General features: G+C 54.6%; 1 protein-coding gene across 1 annotated transcript in view; it reads left to right on the top strand.

Moving 5' to 3' along the window:
* Positions 1 to 18566, top strand: part of ARHGAP26 (Rho GTPase activating protein 26) — a 152840-nt gene that overhangs the window by 20652 nt on the left and 113622 nt on the right. The window contains exons 2-10 of the mRNA XM_075714892.1: positions 2037 to 2132; positions 3143 to 3204; positions 3696 to 3767; positions 5537 to 5638; positions 8418 to 8528; positions 9334 to 9438; positions 10217 to 10346; positions 10737 to 10837; positions 13372 to 13466. Coding sequence (XP_075571007.1) covers positions 2037 to 2132; positions 3143 to 3204; positions 3696 to 3767; positions 5537 to 5638; positions 8418 to 8528; positions 9334 to 9438; positions 10217 to 10346; positions 10737 to 10837; positions 13372 to 13466 — 874 coding nt within the window. The remainder of the gene's footprint in view (positions 1 to 2036; positions 2133 to 3142; positions 3205 to 3695; positions 3768 to 5536; positions 5639 to 8417; positions 8529 to 9333; positions 9439 to 10216; positions 10347 to 10736; positions 10838 to 13371; positions 13467 to 18566) is intronic.

Raw genomic sequence — 18566 nt, 5'->3', positions numbered from 1 at the left:
GCTTTGTGGTGGTTTTCCCCGATGTTGCAGTTGACCAGTGAGGCCAGCCAGAGAACTTGAAAGCAAAACTTCCACAGCCCTTGGCGCAGCCCGGCTGTGACTCATGCGTGGGGTCTGGGTGGTTTTGCTCGTGCACGAGAGGAAGCAGAAGTTTCTGTTGAGCCTTTGTAGGATTTTAGGTTTGCTCGTCCACAGCCCTGGGGAGGAAGGAGCCTCAGGAGCTGAGCTGGCCCACGGAGGGGCCGCCTTGCTTTCCCCATGCGCCCCTGCCTGCAGCGCAGCCAGGAGCTTTGACTGCTTCCACCAGAGAGGTTTTTCCCCAAAACGTAGCCAAGAGGTTCAAGCTTTTAGGAAAATGGGGTGCTAGGACCGCGGGTGGATCTAACGGTGGCGCAGGGAGGATGATGGGGACCTTCTGCGCTGTCTTCTCGCTTTCCCCCAGTGATGCGGTGTGGGCGTGGGTGCCCGTCTCTCCTTTTCTGGCTGAGCCTGCTGCTAATTTTAGCATCTGCTTCGCCCCTGCGACTTGTCCGTGTTGTTCAGCGAGCGGCTGCCAGCGATCCTCCTTTATCGCTCTTGCACCGGGAATTATCTCCTTCTCCCCCTGCCTCTCCCTCGCCTATTTATAAGTGCTGTGGGCCATTGCTGCCGGGCGCTGCCAGCTCCGAAGGCTTCTTGGCTTCGCCCTGGCTCGTGCCTGGTGGCTGCAGAGCCCCGACCTCCTCCTTGCTCTTAGGGGTGCTGCTCAAATGCCTCTCGGCTTGCCCCCGGGGGTTTGCCTCCACGCTGGGGCAGCATCCCTCAGGGTCCTGCCCCGCTGGCGGTGGACGTGAGAGATGTCACGGCAGGTCTGGTTTGGCTGGGAACGTGCCGTGCTTAATGTGGGCAAGGTATCGGTGAGGCCACAGTGTGCAGCAGGGAGAGCGTGGCTGGTGGCTGACTGTCAGCATAGAGCTGGAGGAGAGGAAATGGGTCCTTAAGTCATTAACGTCATCTTCGTTATTATTCTGGAGGAGGCAGGAGGCTGCCCGGCTCCAGGGACTGGGTTAAAGTCCCTGAGCCCTTTGGCTGCCCCAGTGAGGGCAGCGGGGCTGCTCTGCCGTGGCTGGCAGCAGCACGGGTACGCGGAGGAGAGCGGGGTGAGCTGCACCAGTCGTGTGAAGTCGGCCGGGACCGAGCTGCAGGCAGGATTAGCCCCAGGGCTCTCAGCAGAGACACTTGGAGAGCAGCTTTAATGCTTGGAGAAAGCTTTACATTCTCTTATCGCATGGGGAAAGCAAAACGCTTGAATTCTTTTGCGGTTATCTTTTGGCTGTTGGTGTCCGAGAGGAGGAAATGGCCTTTGTGTGCACATGCATGTTTTCCACCTGTGCTTGGAAAGGGAAAAAAAAAACCGCTGAATTTTTGGACTTTGAGTGAAGAAATGCACAGGGGAATTAGCATGACATCTTCCTAACACCGTCGGCATGCCTGCAGTCTCTCGCGTTGCTCAAGTACAGGTTGGCCTCGCAGTGCCCAGGAGCGCGTGTGTGCAGGGTTACGGGGCTGGCTCAAAAATCCAATCCTGGATCCACTCAGGTCACTGCTAGTAAGAACTTAATAGGATTCGGATCCCAGAGAGAATCTGCGGCTTGGAAAGCAATAAACCTCTGCATTATCGCCCGTACATGGTGCCTTCGTTCAGCAGGGCTGGGAGCCTGGGCAGAGGTGCTGTGCCCGGCAGTGCCGCCCTGCCTCACCCTTTGCCACTGCCCTGTGGCGCTGGGCTTCAGCTCCTGCCTGCTTCTCACGGTATTTTGAGGTTTCATCTCCTATTTTGGTGGGTGCTGGCCAGAACCCCGCAGAGCCCCATCCCTGGGGTGGGTGCAGGAGAAGGGCAGCGCTCTTGAGGGTTCCCAGGCATGGGGGGGGCCCTGTCGGATGGGTCTCTCCATGGGGACTGGCTGGCTGGGATTACGCGTCCGCCTGTGTCGTGCTGTTGGTGGGCTTTTTCCTTTTCTAACATCTGCGTTTCCCCTTTCCCGCTCTCTCGGCAGACCTGTCGGCGGCCAAGCGCAAGTTTGCGGACTCCCTCAACGAGTTTAAATTCAGCTGCATTGGCGATGCTGAAACGGATGATGAGATCTGCATAGGTGAGTGCTGGGCGCTGGTGCCGCGGGTAGCCCTGAAGCCATGCTCCACACCCCCCAGCTGAGCCCGGCATGGGGGAGAAACACATGAGGATGCCAAGGGGCCTGGGAATTTGTCTGGGTGCTTCCCTGCTCCCTGGAAATGGCATATTTCTCCTGGTTCAACATCAGCAAAGCCTTCCCAGGGAAATCGGTTGTTGCTTCTTGGCCTAAATCTAGCCCTGCCAGACAGGAAAGGAAGAAGATTGCCCGTATCTGAAACCATCTAGTTTATCTGCCCCTTTCCCGTTGGAGAGCAGGGATCTGGAGATGTGGCCGTGGTGAAATACACTGCAAGGGGCTGTGAACTGAAGGAGAGGAGCAGCAGCCTCGCTGCGGGTGGCAGGAGCAAAGGACCCGGCAGGCACCCACTGTGCCGACGGCAGCCAGCGGTGCAGAGCCGGGCAGCGTTCTCCTAACCAAGCCTGGTTCCACCACGGAGCTTCTCGTGGTGCAGGGCAGCAGCTTCAGCCCTTTGCTCCACGTTATCCCACTTCTGCCCCAGCTGAACTTTTAGAGCTTATTGTGCACATCATCCGGAGCCAGGAGAGCAAATGAGCTTTAGCCCTGATTTAACTTTGCTTATTTATTTGTGCCCAGTCTCTCAGCAAAAATAGCTTTCTCATCCAAGGCCCCTCGCTGCGATGCACGTGCTGGTGAGCTGCCACTCGTGCACCGAACACGGCTGAGGCCGGTGCTGAGCCGTAGGGCTGATCAGCAACCGGCTGCTGGGTAGGGCAGGTTCGAGATGAAGGTGTGGTGTTTCTCTCTGGAGGTGGGAACATGGTGCTGGGGATGCTCTGCTCCCAGTTACTTTTGTAGGCAACTGGGAGCCTTTCTGAGGAGAGAGCAAAGATGATAAAAACCCACAAGCCCCCCCAAAATACAAATGAAAACCCCCTGTTCAGTCTCTCTCTTAATTTAAAAATAAAATAAAATGTTAAATGCTGACTGTGCGAGTGTTTCCCTTCCAGCCAAGTCCCTGCAGGAGTTCGCCACGGTGCTGCGGAACCTGGAGGACGAGCGGATGCGCATGGTATGGCCCCGTCCGTTGGGAGCTGGCTGGGTGGTGGCACGGCGGCTCTGCGCATGGCGGGTGGCGTGGCACCGGGGCACCGTGATGTGCGGCGGCTGCAAGTTCTGGTGCCCCTTCCCTCGCCCAGGGCAGAGCCACAAGGGAGAGCAGAGGGAGGGGAGGGGAGGGTGAATTTGGCGCGGGGGCACGCTTGAAGAGTATCAGTAATGGTGTCTTGCTGTTGGGAAATGGCCAGCGCTGGTGCTGGTAGGGCTGACTGGGGTGAGGAGCAGGTTTGGCACAAGCCCCTCAGCCTCCCCTGTGCCCTCAGCCAGCGCAGAGCTGGAGAGGGTGAAGCGTGCAGGTTTCCCTGGGCTGCAGGAGGGTTTTGGTGGGAAAGGCTGTTGAGCAGCTCGGGTGGCTGGGGCTGAGCTGGGCAAAAGGGCTCCGCCAGCCCGGCTGGGGCAGGAGCATGGAGGCAGTGGGTGAGTTGTGCCCGTCTTTGCCTGTAGATCGAGAACGCCAGCGAGGTGCTGATCACGCCACTGGAGAAGTTTCGCAAGGAGCAGATTGGGGCCGCTAAGGTAGGCTGCTGCTGCACCAAGCTGCTGTTGCCTCTGGGAGCTCCTGCTCGGGCTCAGGAGCAGAGCCCAGAGCTGCGCGGTGATGGCCGTGGCCAGGACCTGGAATGGGTCCTGCTGGGCATGGGAGGAAACGGCTGCATGCTGCTGTGGGATGGAGATGGGGACGATCCAGCTCCTGGGAAAGTGCCTCACTGTTCCCAGTTACCACCTAACAGGAGGGTGCAGGGAGCAGGGGTCGGTCTCTTCTCCCAAGTAACAAGCGATAGGATGAGAGGAAATGGCCTCAAGATGCATCAGGGGAGGTTTAGATTGGATATTAGGAGAAATTTCTTCATGGAAAGAGTGGTCAAGCGTTGGAACAGGCTGCCCAGAGAGGTGGGGGAGTCCCCATCACTGGAGGGGTTCAAAAAACAGGCAGAGGTGGCACTTGGGGACATGGTTCAGTGGGCATGGGGGTGTTGGGCTGATGGTTGGGCTGATGATCTTAGAGGTCCTTTCCAACCTTAGTGATTCTATTCTAGTTTTCCTTTCATTAAAAAATAATCCATCCAGCAAGCCAGGAAACATGAAATTAATTATTAGTCTCCCCTTAATTGGTTTAGTGGTGGACTTGGTAGTGTTAGGTTAATGGTTGGACTGGATGATCTTAAAACTCTTTTCCAACCTAAACGATTCTAGGAAAGACTTCCAGTTCACCCGCAACCAAGTAATGTGCCGAGGTGAGCTGAGGGCCAAAAATCACATGCCAGTTGAAGTGAACTTTTTCTTTTTTCCTCCAAATCAGAATTACTGTTTTCTTAGAGGGATTCCCAGTTGCCTGAGCCCCCCAGTCTGCACTCCCCACCGCCAGTGTTTTGCTGGGCGGCTGCATGGGAATTTGGACGGCTTCTGGCAGGACAGGCGAGCCTGGGGAAGCACCGGTGTGGCTGAGGGCGGCTGTGAGACAGGCTGCCCCCCCCCCCCCCCCCCCTTTCTTTCCTGCCTTTGTTCTGAAATTAAAACCACTATCTGGGGCTCTCCTGTTGTTATAACAACCTGCTGCTGCCTGCAAGAAGCACATGCCAGCCCGGCGGGGCTGCGGTGCACCCAGCTGCCCGCTGGCACGGGAGCCGTGGCGGCACCGCAGTGCAGCCCAGCCTGGCCAGGCTGTCCTGGTTCATGCAGTTAAAAAAAAAAACCAAAAAACACAAAAAGGTGTGCTTCAGAAAGGAGCTACTAATTAGCAGGTGTCAGTGGTGGATTTCATGCTGGCACGGTGGGGTGGTGAGGCTGGGATGAGAGGTGCAAAAGAAAAGTTAAGGTTGACGTCCTCCTTTAATGCTCCTGCCACAAAAAGCCAAATTACTGTGTCATCGTCCCGAGTGATGCATAGGATAAGCCATTGTGAGGGGTGGCGGGATGGGATGTGAAATTCTGACAATGTGCTGGTTAGCAAGCACTTTCCTGGCTGTGGTGTCTTTGGGCCAGCCCTGGACCTGGATGTTTTGCTGAGCCTTGGGCTCTGGGAATAGAGGAGGGGCTCCCCCAGGTCTTGGCTTTTGGCAGTGCAAGCCGCTTTCCTGTAGCTGCCCGATGGTGGCTGGTAAAAGCAGCTTCGCCCACTTCCAGCTGATGCCCCTTGGCCTTGGTCCCCTCCTGTGCTGTGCAGAAGGGGGTGAGCTCCTGCCCGGGACGCGCGGTGCTGCGCCGTGCTGTAGGGATGCCATGGATCCCCACGGCTGCCCTGGTGCCGTTGTGTTCAGCATCACGCTTTTTCTTCTATTTTGTAGGATGCCAAAAAGAAATATGACAAGGAGACGGAGAAGTATTGTGGCGTCCTAGAAAAGCACTTAAACTTGTCTTCTAAGAAGAAAGAATCCCAGCTTCAGGAGGTGAGAGCAACCTCTGGTTTTCCATGTCTTGCAGTAACTGGGGTGAGCTTTTTGAATGCTTTATGCAGCTTATTGCATTGGTTTTCCTGGCTGTAAAATCAGAGAGATCCCAAAATGGATAGCAATCCAAAAGGAGAGAGAGTTTATAATTAAAGAGTGCAACAGAAAGGAACTGGTTCTGCTGCAGGCTTCCCTTGTGCCAGCACAAATCATGGACGTCTAGTTCCCTGCTCTGAAAGTGGCTGCACTGGCTTTGGGCTTCATGGGAGGAGTGATCAGGCTTAGTGCTTTTAAACTGCTTTAGGAGCCTCTTACTGACTCGGGACGTAGTTAGCTGCTGTGCCAAATGCTCTTACTGGATGAGTACGCTGAGTTTTCAATCACTTCTTCCAAGTTTGGAATTCCCTGCGCTGGCCCAGAGCTGGGCTGGTCCCTGCAGGGTGCACGTCCTTGTTTTCGGGCGTGATGCTGGTGTGTCGCTGAGCCGTTCCTGGGGGAATTGGTGGGCACAGGCGGTGGCTTCTGCGCTGGGGTAGCTCAGGTGCTGTTACGGTGCCCAGGGACTCGAGAGCAGATACGTCCATGGCGCAAATAATCATCCTCCACCAAATCAGGGTTGAAGAGGGGGAAGAATCAGGGTTGACATGCCTGCAAGCCAGCTTTGTCGTTGCGTAGATGTTCTGAGTTTGTAAATAACTTGCCGTGTGGGAAGGACCTGTATGTGCCAGAAGATGGCTTTTAAATAACCCTTTAAACCTCTGGTTTAGTTCATGTTTGAAATACTATTGTGAGACAGAGGAGTGGAAGGAGCTCTTTCTGGGGAGGGAAGGAGCCACTTGAGGCTGTCAGGTTGCAGCAGTGACTTTTAGAGGTGTGATCCCGTGCCCTGGGCAGGGTAGGGCCCTGCGGGGCTGCCTGGGAGCCCAGAGCGGCAGGGCGGTGGGATGCGGTGTGGGATGCGGGCACTGGCTGTGTGCAGGATGCGGCTGCCGGTAAATGTTGAGCAGCGCTGGCTGCTGGTGCCATCTGCTGGCATTTTCCACCCCAGACTTTGACTTTGGCTGTTCCTGAGGAGGCTGCTGGAGGCTGGAGCCAGCTCCCAAGTTGAGGTGTTGGGGCCGTTTCCCCCGGGGCACTAGGAAGCACACGCTGGTTTTGGTGGCTCAAGCCCCACCGAGGAGGGGCTGCCTTTGAAGGAGCCGTCCAGCGCGTAGGCTGTGAAACGCGGATGTGGCATCCAGCGGCGCGTGGGAGCGCTCGCCCTGTCCGGCACCTCCCCTGGGCTGCCCGCCGTGCTCCCTGCCTGCCAAGGGGCTTTGTGGGCAGGGGGCTGCAGCCCCAGCAGGCGCGCGTGGGGAAGGCGCTGGTGGGATGGTAGCGTTTCAGGAAAGTTAACGCCGCCAGTTTATGAGCAGTCTGAAGCTTCACTAGATGCCCTGATGTCCTAAGAGAAGAGCGTTTGTGTCCGGGAGGTTCGGTGTTTTATATTTCCTAACCTCCTCTTGCCGTCTACATCTGGAGGGTGATAGCGGCAACGTGTGCAATTGCTGCAGCGAGGCGGGGAGAGGAGGAAACCATGGGAATTCTCTGCCGCTTTGGCTGTTGACCAATTAAATAACACACAGAGTCTAATCTGCCACTTAACTCCTGACAAAGTTATGTGATTGCATCATATTTTCTGCTTTTCGGAACTCAGTTTGCTAAATACCTCAGCCTGCGCACCGCGGGCGCACAGCACAAATGCCGGCGGCAAGTCGTGGGGAAAGCGGGCCGTTTCACAGCTGTGTCACACACAAAATCAGGAGTAAGCTGCTGTTCAGTGCAAGCGGGTATTTGCCAGCTGGGTTTTGCAGAGCGCGGGGCGGCCGTATGTCCCACCCTGACGGGATGCACGGTGCGGCGTATCCTCCTCCTCGGAGGTCCGGCTCTGCGCCGGGCACAGCGAGGGTCGCGCTGGCGAGGGCACCCCGTTGTCCTCAGCCGGGACAGGGGAATTTGCCTCCCATTGAGCAACGACTCGATGGCGGCTTGTGCTGGGGGTGAGGCTCTTCAACCGGCTGAGTTTACTGGCGCTGAGGTCAGAGGGATGGGGGGGTCACCCAGACCGACCTCCCTGTGCGCGCTGCCGGCGTCGGTGACCCCCGGGTTGCTCTACGCAAAGTGTCACTTGCACACGTAGCAGCAACACGTGGGCAGCCCGGGGATACCCGTGTCCCTCACCCAGCTTTCCGTGCAGTGGCTCTGCTCTGTGTGCATGGCAAGGTTATTTTTACACACTGGGATTGGGGCATATCCCTATTTTTGCTCACTTGGGCTTTACCTGCAAAGCAGAGGGGATTTGCTGTCTGCTGATCCACCGAAGTGACACGCTCGCTGGAGAGGGTGGTGAGGCATGTGTGCTGCCCGGTTCTGCCCTGGGATGCTCCAGGCAGTTTCCCGTTGCGGTGCTTTTCAGAAAGTGGAGAATTGCCTTTTATTATCAAGTATACAGCAACTTCTCATTTTTCTTGCTTCTAATGCGTGCTTTTCTACACAGCTGTCAGGGAGGTGAGAACGTGAGTCATCAAAAGCATTTTTTTTCAGCTGAAGAAAGAGCCTGTTCATGCGAATCAGGTTTATATTTAATCGCTGTGCCATCTGTCCAGCCCGGGACTGGGGTCTGAAGCTGAATTTGTTCTGCACGTTCCCATTAGACCCAGATGTCCTCTAGTCACAAGGCCAAGTGCTCCCGGTCAGTAGTGAATTTGTATTTCCTCTTTAATCTCCCCGGTGCTTGCAGGCAGACAGCCAGGTGGACCTGGTTCGGCAGCATTTCTACGAAGTCTCCCTGGAGTATGTCTTCAAGGTGCAAGAGGTCCAGGAGAGGAAGATGTTTGAGTTTGTGGAACCTGTAAGTGAGCTCTCAAGCCGCCTCAGCCTGCAAAAAATGGGGGAGCAGGGCCTTGGGAAGAGGTCCTCGAAGGGAGATTTGGGGGGAGAAAGCACCCATGTGAGCTCTGGGGCACAGAGCCATTCGCTCAGTGGCCATGTGCATGCCAGAAACGTTTCATTTTTGATTCTGCGGACAGCACTGTCATGGTGGGATGGACTGTGGGGCCTGCCGGCAATTAAAAGAAAAATAGGCTTGACTGGGGAAAAAAAAAAAAGATCTGTAACGTTCACAACGGAAAAAGAGTGCAGGAGTGACAGAAATGGGGGGGGGGGGGGGGAAGTTTTCTAAGATCTACCTTTGCTCAGATGCTAAGTGCTTTAAAGCTCCTCTGGGAAGTGCCAAAGCTCCCCAGCTCTTTGCAAAGGTAATTCCTGCTGGGAGAAGAGTGACTCGGAGTCGGGAGAGGCGTGACGCAGGGAACGGCAGCGTGCTGCCTGCTTTTCCTCCCGGCTCCCTCCTGCGCTTCCCGCTCTGCTCTCAGTGACCCCAGGGCTTTGGTGATGCAGGGAGGGGGGACAGGGGGCGAGGGGTCCTGGGGTGGGGGCTTGCCTTGGCTTTGGGGGCGGAAAGCACAGATTTGGCTTTGGGGTTTGTTCAGAGGAGGGTTTGAAAGTGAAAGGAGGAACAGGGCATCTTCCTAGGAACTGCCAGCAAGCCCCTCCACCCCCGGGGCGTTGCAGGGATGCTTCCCCTCGGCAGCGGTTGCTCTGAAAGCGGCCGTGGGTCTCTACTGACCGTCTTGATTCGTTTTACCCCAACGCAGCTGCTGGCCTTTCTGCAGGGGCTTTTCACCTTCTACCACCACGGCTACGAGCTTGCAAAGGACTTCAGCGATTTCAAGACAGAGCTGACAATCAGCATCCAGAATGTAAGTGTGCCACGTGCTCGTGCCACTGTGCCATGTGCCCGTCACCATCACTGTCCTGCAGGGCAAAATAACACTTTTTGATGTATTTTAATAAAGGTTTTATTCTGCTTTTTTTTGTGTGCCATCAAGCAAAGGCTTTGACTGGGTCATTGAAAGCAAATGCTTTTTTGTAAATAATACTACATCGCATACGCAGCCTACATGGCAGTTCATTCCCTGCGGCATACCAAACGCGGAGGCCCAGCTTCCCCAGGAGTCAGCCAGCGGGCAGGCGTCCTTGCGCGCCCTGCGATTTTAGTGAGTGTTTCAAACCATTTTGCAAGTGTTTCAAAGCGCTGCTCGTTCTGGGAAGTGCAGCACTTTTTGCCATCCCAGTCTCCATGCTGTGGAGTGGAGCCCTTCTGCCGGCTGCGGCTGTGGCCAGTGCGTGGTTGGTGCCCGCATGTCGGACGTGTGTGCAGGGCTTTGGCATGCTGGCATTGCAGCTTTGCTTTCCTCTCTTGTTATAAAATTACTCTTTTTTTTCTCCCAAGGATGCAGACTGGTTTCATTCTTTTGAACCAACTTTTTCACAAAACTCATAATACAACTTGCCAATTGTCATAACATTTTTCTTATAGCTTAAATCCAAGCCCAGGAAGAAAACCTGTCCTGTGGCTGACAGTGGGCTCCCCCGGTCCCGTTCCTCACATGGGCCGTCGTGACCCAGCTCTGGGGTCCCACCCCTGCGTGGCTGCAGAGGCCACGTTGGGTCCACGCATCCTGTTTTAATTTGCAGACGAGAAATCGTTTTGAAGGAACAAGGTCAGAGGTTGAGTCTTTGATGAAGAAGATGAAGGAGAATCCTCATGAGCACAAAAACATCAGCCCTTACACGATGGAGGGTTATCTCTACGTGCAGGAGAAACGTAGGTGTCGGGGCGGCGGAGCTGCCTGCCAGGGCAATGGGGCGAGCAGGCACCTGGGGAAGGTGGTTTATCAGGGCGTGGGGCACGAAGGCTAATTCAGCAGGCTACAAAATCCATGAAAGAGAGGGATTGGCCCAGCGGGTGGGATATTAAGGTGGGAATGTGGGAGCCAGGTTCTCCCTGGGAGGGAGAATCGCTGCCAGTGGCTGATGAAAGTCCTTCCCCTGAACAGAAGGGGGGTAATAATGCTTAATCCACTTGTGTAGTCCAACAAGAACCGTAGGTACAGAAATCTCTTATGTTAAATGATTGTTAAATGTAACAGGTTATTAATGGGAGGGCACTGAAACTGGACTAGTTCTGGGAATAAAAACTGCATTTGCTCTGTAGGTCACTTTGGGACTTCCTGGGTGAAGCATTACTGCACATACCAGAGGGAATCGAAGCGGATCACGATGGTGCCATTTGACCAGAAATCAGGAGGAAAAGGGGTGAGTGCCGATAGGCAGCAGGACTGCGTGCTGGGGGTCTCTGCTGGGGAGCACAGCGGAGCTGCTGGCTGCATGCTCTCCCGGTGCTCAGACTGAACCATTTTTAGCAAGGTGACACAAATGCAAGGGAAGTGGGTCAGATTTGTTCCAGGCTGAGCGGGTGCCACACGGGGAATTAACTCTGCATCTTGTTTAAAAAAAAAAGACAAAATCCCAAAAACCTACAGATCTTTGGAAACTGTCAGCTGTGCTGAGAGCAGAGCTGGTTTCCCAAGTGGATAGAGCCCCTTGGACATTGCTCTGTCTCATGCTTCAGCTGCATGTTCCGGGCCGGTGTCTGCACACAGCTACTTGTAAGGACACGTTTGCAGCAGCTGCCTCTGGGCTGAGACCGGGCCTTTTGCCTCTTGCTTTTAGGTCTGTCCTTTATTTACTTGTTTCTCTTTGTGAAAGGCGAGACCTTTAAAAGCTGAAGAGTGCACAGCTGCATCTTCAGTTCCACTCGCTGTTCCTGGCGGTGCCGGGCACGCGGTGGGTCGTGCATCTGCACTGTGCCCTGCGAGGCTGTGGCTGTTTCCCTGGGTGGAGGTTGTGGTCGGGGCTGGGAGCGGAGTGGGGTTGTGCCACGTGCACCCACCACGCTCCAGCTCCGTGGGCGCCTGCTCCCCAGTCCCTCGTTCCTGCTCCAAGGCCCAGAGAAGAGAACCTGTTCATTATTTTGCTCCTTCCCCAATGCCTGTGACTTGGCCAGTGAAGTTGTTTTGTTTTAGACAGAGCCACAGGAGAGCCTGGAGCTCCCCTCGGCCCTGAGGGGGTGTGGAGGAGCAGGGGGAGCCGTGGGTGTGGGGGGCCAGCGCACACCATGTGCCCTGCTGCTCCCGGGGCAGTGTAAGCCTGGCCGTAGCCGGGACTGGCTTTGCTCCTCCATCCAGCAGGAACAATAGACCCCCCCGGAGTGTTCCCGGCTGGGTCGGGTTTGCAAACATTATCCCCTTGCAGGGGAGTGCCCCGGGCAGCTGGACAGGCTGCCGCACGGCTCCCTGCTAGCAAAGGGAGCCAGCCGTGGGGAGGGCAACTTTTAAAATTAATTTCCTCTTGCCTCGGAACATCTTCATTACAACTCAGCATTAAAATATCCCAGCCCTGTAATCATCAGCGGCTGCACTGCATTTCATGTGGTCTCTTCCCTGCACCACGGGGCGCGGGCGCTGCCGACGCGGCTGTGTCGTGCAGGGTAGGAGCCCTGCTGTGGTGTGCCGTGCCGGTCACCGTGCCGGTGGGGCTGCTCGCCCAGGGTCTCGTGGCTTGTGCGATCCTGGCATGAAACGCTGCCTATGCTGTGGCAGCTCTACCCAGGCTGCAGAGTCTATCGGTGATGACTGGCACGGGTGTCAGAGCGTGGAACAGCCCAGGGGCTCGTGGCCACGCTGCTGGGCATTTTGGGGTCTGGCCGGAGCGGGCGCCAAAGCGACGGGCGATGTCGGTGCTGCGGGAGGAGACCCATCGCTTGCAGGTCACAAGGACACTGCGCGTGGTGTCAGCCCCTCGTGACTGTGCCTCGGGCCACGGCTGGAGCCGGATATTAGTGGGTTTGAAGCGGGGGCATTCCCTGAATACCAGACGGGGAGTTGGGCAGCTTGGGAACAGCCTTTTGCCAGCAGCAGGCCGGGCTGGGGAGGACCGGGTGCAGGTAGCCTCTGCTGAACCCTGGGGAGAAGCTCTGCAGGGAGCTCTCTCAGGTCTGTCTTCCTTGGTCTGTTCTGAGTCACTAAATGTGTTTCCTGGAAAAATGGTGATGTCAGGGAACAGGGTGGTCAGCCAAGGTGTCATCAAGAACAGCACAGAGAGCACAGAAAAGTGGCCATCTCCAGGAACTCGTTCGGAATTCATTCTCTATTGAGTCATCAGTGTATTTTAAAAACTGCAGAAGGAGAAATGCCTGTGCTGACAGGGACTGAGCAGGGATTTCCTCCAGCAGAGGACAGCAGTGCCTGCAGATCCTGCCGGATCGCTGCTTGGCCCGTGGAAATGCAGTACAACTTGGATGCAGATGCCTGGATGGGAGAATGGTTTTGTCATTGCTTTGTTAGAGAATAAACATTTTAAGACATGTTTGCTCCCGTTAAGAGTTCTCGTGTGCAGAATGCTGCCAAAAATGTGGCTTGGAGTGAAAATTGACAGTCAGGTCTATGAGGCATTGTTCAGCGATGGAAAATAAAGCTGACTTTGTCCAAAAGTTGTGGTCCAACACTCCCTGCCTGCCTGAAGTGTGGGTCGCGTGATGCTTAATGCACAAATTTAATCGTGTGCATTCAGAAAGGAAGGCTCCTCGTGAAAGATTCTGGAATAAACATGGTTGCAAGGGTGAAAAGACAAGTCCTCGTGTCAGATATATAAATACGTATTTCTAGCAGGCTGATATTGCCAAATCCCTCCAGGTTTGAACGTGTTCATTGAAAGCGCAGTGGGTGCTGGGGACAGGCTCTGGCTGGTTGATTGTTCTCAGCCTTATCTGTGATTTTGTCTCTTCTCAGGGAGAAGACGAAGCTGTTATCCTCAAATCTTGCACACGGCGGAAAACCGACTCAATCGAGAAGAGGTTTTGCTTTGATGTGGAAGCTGTCGATCGGTGAGTGCCAAGGGGCGTCGCGGCCTCGGCGTTCCTGCAGCCCGGGTGGCCGAAGGGACGCGCGTGCCGGGGCTACGCTAGCCGGGCGTAGGGGAAGGTTGCGCTCCTCTGTACTTGGCTTTCCTGGGTAGTTCTTGCGCAGTTCCCGTGTTTCTCTTCTCCTTTAGCCATGCCCTCCGTGAATGGAAAGCATTAGTCCGTGGAAACGCGCTCTCCCTGGTGCTTCTCGTCAGGTGCTCTCGGTATATTGAGTTAGTGCTTCGGTTTACAAGGTGCCAAGTTTACTCAAGTCTCTCAAACTTTAATGGTGTTTTAGCACTTCTGCAGCCTCTGGCCACATACGGTAAATGGTTGCAAGTACAGAAAAGATGATCTGGGGGTGTTTTGGCAGGGATATGGTGTCTCTTTCCAGCGTTGGGTATGTGCTGGAATAACTTTCTGTGCTGGAGAGCGGCTGTTGCTGGTCTGCTATGGGTGGGCGATAATGCAAGTCCGGCTTGCACCTCCGGGCACTTTACATTCACTTCTTTTTCCTGAAGGAGTAAAATGCTTTCTGATGTGATTTATCACGTAGCAGCTGAACCAGATGTACGTGTGGATTCAATCTATAGCACCTAGGAACGAGAGCCTGTTATCGCATCTAATTAGCATCACGCACGGCTAACATATATAAACAGGAAAACCAGGCTGGGGTTGCTCTTGCAAGCCGTATTAGTCACTGCCTCGTATCTTCCTTGCTGCAGGAAGTTTACATGGTTTACAAAAGCTTTCTCCAAAGTCACTGATGTCTGTGCTCTCCCAGTTGTGTGCCTGTTCATGTTCCAGCTGTTCTCCCCTCCGCTGGCCACTGCGGGAATGCCCAGGAGGTCTTGGGAAAACCCGCGTTCATCAAAACCCGAGGTGTTGAATAACGCTGGAATACCCCACGGTACCTTTCCCTGCTCAGCCCATGCTTCCGCAGCGTTTCGGTGCCAGCCCCTCTCGCTGCCAGCCCAGGGCGGGGAGGGGCTGGAGTGATGGAGCTCTGCCTGTGTTGGCTCAGGGATAAGATAACCCCGGGGCTGCCTCCCGCTCTCTGTAGCTGTGCTTTCCTCCAGAAAGCTGCAGGATTTCTGCTGACATGGGGATTTTTTTTTTTTTTTTCCCCTATGCCCTGAGGATATTTTTTTTAAAATGTGAAAATCAAAATAAAACTAGGAGGAGGAGAAGCCAGCCACCACAATAGTTTTCTTCTGCAGCATGTTCAGAGGCAGCTGAACCTTCCCTTGATGTCTGGAGCCTGCTAGGCATGGGATCAAGAGCTACTCCAGAAATATGCCTGCTAAATGTAAATAATGGCAGGGGAGCGGCAAAGGCGGGGAAACCTGAGAAATTGCTCATTTCATGTACACATTCCTGCTGCAAGAGATTGCCTCTGCCCGAGGGGACAGAGAGAGCAGAAAACACGAAATAAAAGGCTGGTTTTCCCCCCAATATACAGGCAAATCTGCCTATTTTTGGTATCAGAATTTGTCATTAGTTGTCTAAAATAATGGTTATTTCCAAAATAGAGAGGAGGCAACAGGTTTTGCCGTGGCCAAAAGAGAGTGTGATGTGCCCACCCCATCTCCCGCTCTGCGGGATAGTCCTGCTGAGGGGTGGGAGATCCGGGCACCCTCAGGGCTTCAGGTGACGCTGTCGGTGGCCAGGGTTCACTGGAGATCACCTTCACCTCGCCCGGCACTTGTCATTTGGCCTGTTTTACAAAGCGGTGCGTATCAAGGAATGGTTTCCTTGCCAGCCCGGGATTATCGGGGATTGGCAGCGCGTGGGTGCCACCCTGCAGCCGTCCTGCCGGGGCCTGACCCGGCTTCGCCATGGCCCTGGGGCCGTGGGTGACCTGGAGCTCCTTCTGCAGGGGTGCCCGGTCTCAGCTGGAGGTGCTGGGGCTCTCCAGGGCACCGCGGGGAGGGAGGCCCATGCCTGCTGCTCGGGAGGTCAGCCAGGCTCCGGCAGCAGGAAGATAACGCCTTTGGAGGTGTTGCTTTCCATTTTGTGCTGGAGGAGATCAGCTCCGGCTTAAAGACCTAGAGCACAGGCAAAAACTTCAGCCCATACTCTCCACCCAAGTCCGCTGACCACAAATGGTAGGATGCCTTTGACCAGAGGCTAGCTGGCATGGTGTCTGTGTCTGTTTTCGCAGAACGGAGAAGGCTGATTTGTGCAGTGGGCTTTTTGTCTCGGGCTGGGTTTTTGGTTTTTTTTGGCTTTTTGTTTTGTGTTTTTTTATTGTCTCTACTAATAGAGAAGTTAGAAACTTGATGTCTTGTTCTTTCAGCCCCATGCAGGAAGTCTGGATATGATTAAGGCAAACATCCCCAAGATGCTTCTCTGTCTCACATATGTACTCGGTTTTGACTTGCAGCAGTTTTCCCCTTTCTTTTCTGTATGCAACTTCTAAATGAAAATTAGACTTGTAAGCAATGTCCAGCAAGAGTCAAGTATCCTGTAACTGATAGGTGCACGCACTCACCTTTCATTAAGCCAGCCAGAACACTGTGATGCTGAGAAAACTGCGAGCATTTGCGGTGTTCAGAGGGAAGGGTGAATAATGCCAGCAGAGTGTGCTTCTCCTGAAGTTTGAAACTGCCTTTCAAAAGGTTAGCTCGGAAACAGGTGGATTAAGAGAGCAGGAAGATTTTTCCGTACACGTCGCTTGCTTCCTATGGACAATTAAATCGGATTGTCCCTTCCGAAGTACGTGTGGAGCGAGAATACACTGGGCTGCATGTCTGCCTTCCTCGGCAAGGAGAAGGGGCGTTGCTGCAGTGCTGTGGGTCTGGCAGATTTCAGTTTGTGCAGCCCCTCTGCAGCTTTCCGGATGCACGGCCTGTTGGTGTTTGGTCGGCTTTTCCGGGCTGTCTGCTGCGGGCCCCTCCGGAGCAGCATCACGCAGTAGGGATCCACAGGCTCCGGATTGAAACCTCTGACTGTGCAACGCTCAAAGCCCGTTGACGTCTCCTGCGGTGCTGGGTAGGGGACGCGTTGCTGCCTCCCGGCATTTGTGTCCAAAAGGTCTCTTGCTGCTGCAACAGCTGACGCTCAAACCACCTCGCAAAGGCACCTGCAAGCGGGGTCCGCAGCGGGTGCAGGTGGTCCGGGCTCAGCTGCGGCGTTGCTCTGTGCCTTTCAGTGACTTACATGTGTGCCTCCGTGCTACAGGGACAGTGTGAAGTCCGCTTCCTTCCCAGGCTCTCCTAAAGCGTATTCAATCATCTTTGAAGTTCTCTGTGCGCAAACTGGCTTAGTTACCAGTTTGTTTTATTATCCCCTGACAAGTTGTGTCTGTCTTACTAACTGGGGTAGGAGGACGAAGCAGTGCCGGTGGGGCTCGGGGCCAGGGTTATCCCTCTGTCTCTGGTTGGAGCTGGCAGCATAAAACCCGTAGTAATTATGGTTTGCTTGTGTATCAAACCCGGTGCTAACGGCCACACACACATACAAGTACGTATGAGCAAATTGCACTTTCTATTTGAGTATTTTTACCTACTATCACCATTTTACCTACTATCACCATAAAATTCGCGTAGCTCTTCAAGCTCTGTTCATACTAACTTGCACGGCGTAGTAGGATGCGGTATAATCTGTAATCCCAGCATTGTGGTGCTGACAGATGCGGAGCGAGGGGACCGTGCTCAAGCTCCTGCTTTGCCGTGCAGCCTAGAGGTGGCAGCCTCGGCTGGTTCTTCCCCAGTCACGTTCATCGGCACAGAAAGGGGCTTCTCAGCGTTGCATTTTGGGAAACCGGGTATGCATGCCACATGGTGCAGGCTTGGAGCTTTTTAAATAACACCCAGAGAAGCTGTTGCTTGTTAGGGCGGGAAAAAAATTTGTTTTTCCTCCTGTAAAGAAGATTGAGCACTATCGAGGTGAAAATCTTGAGCTGTCGTTACAACATTGCTTCCATTTCCTATTGTCTGATAAGGAGACGCCGAAGTTCCCAATGCTGAAGACTGACAAGCTGTGGTAAAGGTGTTTGTGAGAGGTCTAAGAAATCCCTGACGCTGCATTTGCAAATAGTTCTGATTTTCAGTGTGGGAAGTTAGGAGTGGTTTATTGCTTTGTTACAGCAAAATTAGCCCCAGAATGGTGTTCTAGTGTCTGGCTGGAATGCATTCCCAGTGTGATGGATGCTGTGTTTTACTCTTAATGCCCTTTTTTTCTAACTAAACTTATTTGTAGTCGCTGTGCATTAAATCAGTTTTGTAAACAAGGTACACAGGGATGACAGCCAATGTCTTACAAAATGAGCCTTAGGAGGAGGAGTATCTCATTTGGCCGATGGCAAAGGCTTTGTAATTTAGGATAATGTAGGTCATTGCTGTGGGCCAGAAGCGAAGCGCTTCTAATACTGGTTGGCTTTTATGGGAACAGGAGGTATTAAAACTTTGGGGGTTTTGGTCTCTCAAGTCGCTCATGAAGGCAGTAAACTCTGCACATAAACGCCATTCCCCTGGGTACTGCCCGTGCGTCCCCAAAACGGCCGGCACCGCGCTCCGGCGGGCTGCGTGACGGCTGGCATCGGGCCGGGTGAGCTGCGATGCGCCCGCCCAGCAGCTCCCTGAGCAGATGGCTGTCCGTAGGTAGGCTGTTGGCCTTGCTCGGGGTACGCGCTTTACGGATCCGCATATTTCTGAGAGCCGCCCCGGCCGTGGCGGGGCACGCTCCCCGCTTCCCAGCGCCGGGGCCGGGCGGCCGGCGGCCACCCCGCCTCTGCCGGCATTCCCCGTGGCCGGCCGGCGGCTCTCGCCGGCGCTTTGGACAGCACGTGCAATACAACTTGTACTTGTTCTCTGCGGGTGTCGCCTTTCCAGTGACCTTTTAAACAAAGCGATTCGTGGGGTTTTCACAGGCGGGCTGGCAGCGAGCAGACAAAGCTCGTTCCCCCCTCGGCGGCCACAGAGACCCATGCCGGCCCCCGCCCTGCACTGACGGTGCTTTAAGCTTTACACAGGCAAGTGAGACTTTCTGAATTCGGCAACAAAGTCCCCCCCCCACTTATTTACACCTCTTCTCATCCTCGTTTTGGGGCCACATCTGGCTGCTGGTGCCTGGACCGGT

The sequence above is a fragment of the Pelecanus crispus genome, chromosome 8, assembly GCF_030463565.1.
Source record: "Pelecanus crispus isolate bPelCri1 chromosome 8, bPelCri1.pri, whole genome shotgun sequence".
NCBI classification, from domain to species: domain Eukaryota; kingdom Metazoa; phylum Chordata; class Aves; order Pelecaniformes; family Pelecanidae; genus Pelecanus; species Pelecanus crispus.
Note: the sequence above shows the minus strand (reverse complement) of the source record. Positions and strands in the feature narration are given on the sequence as shown.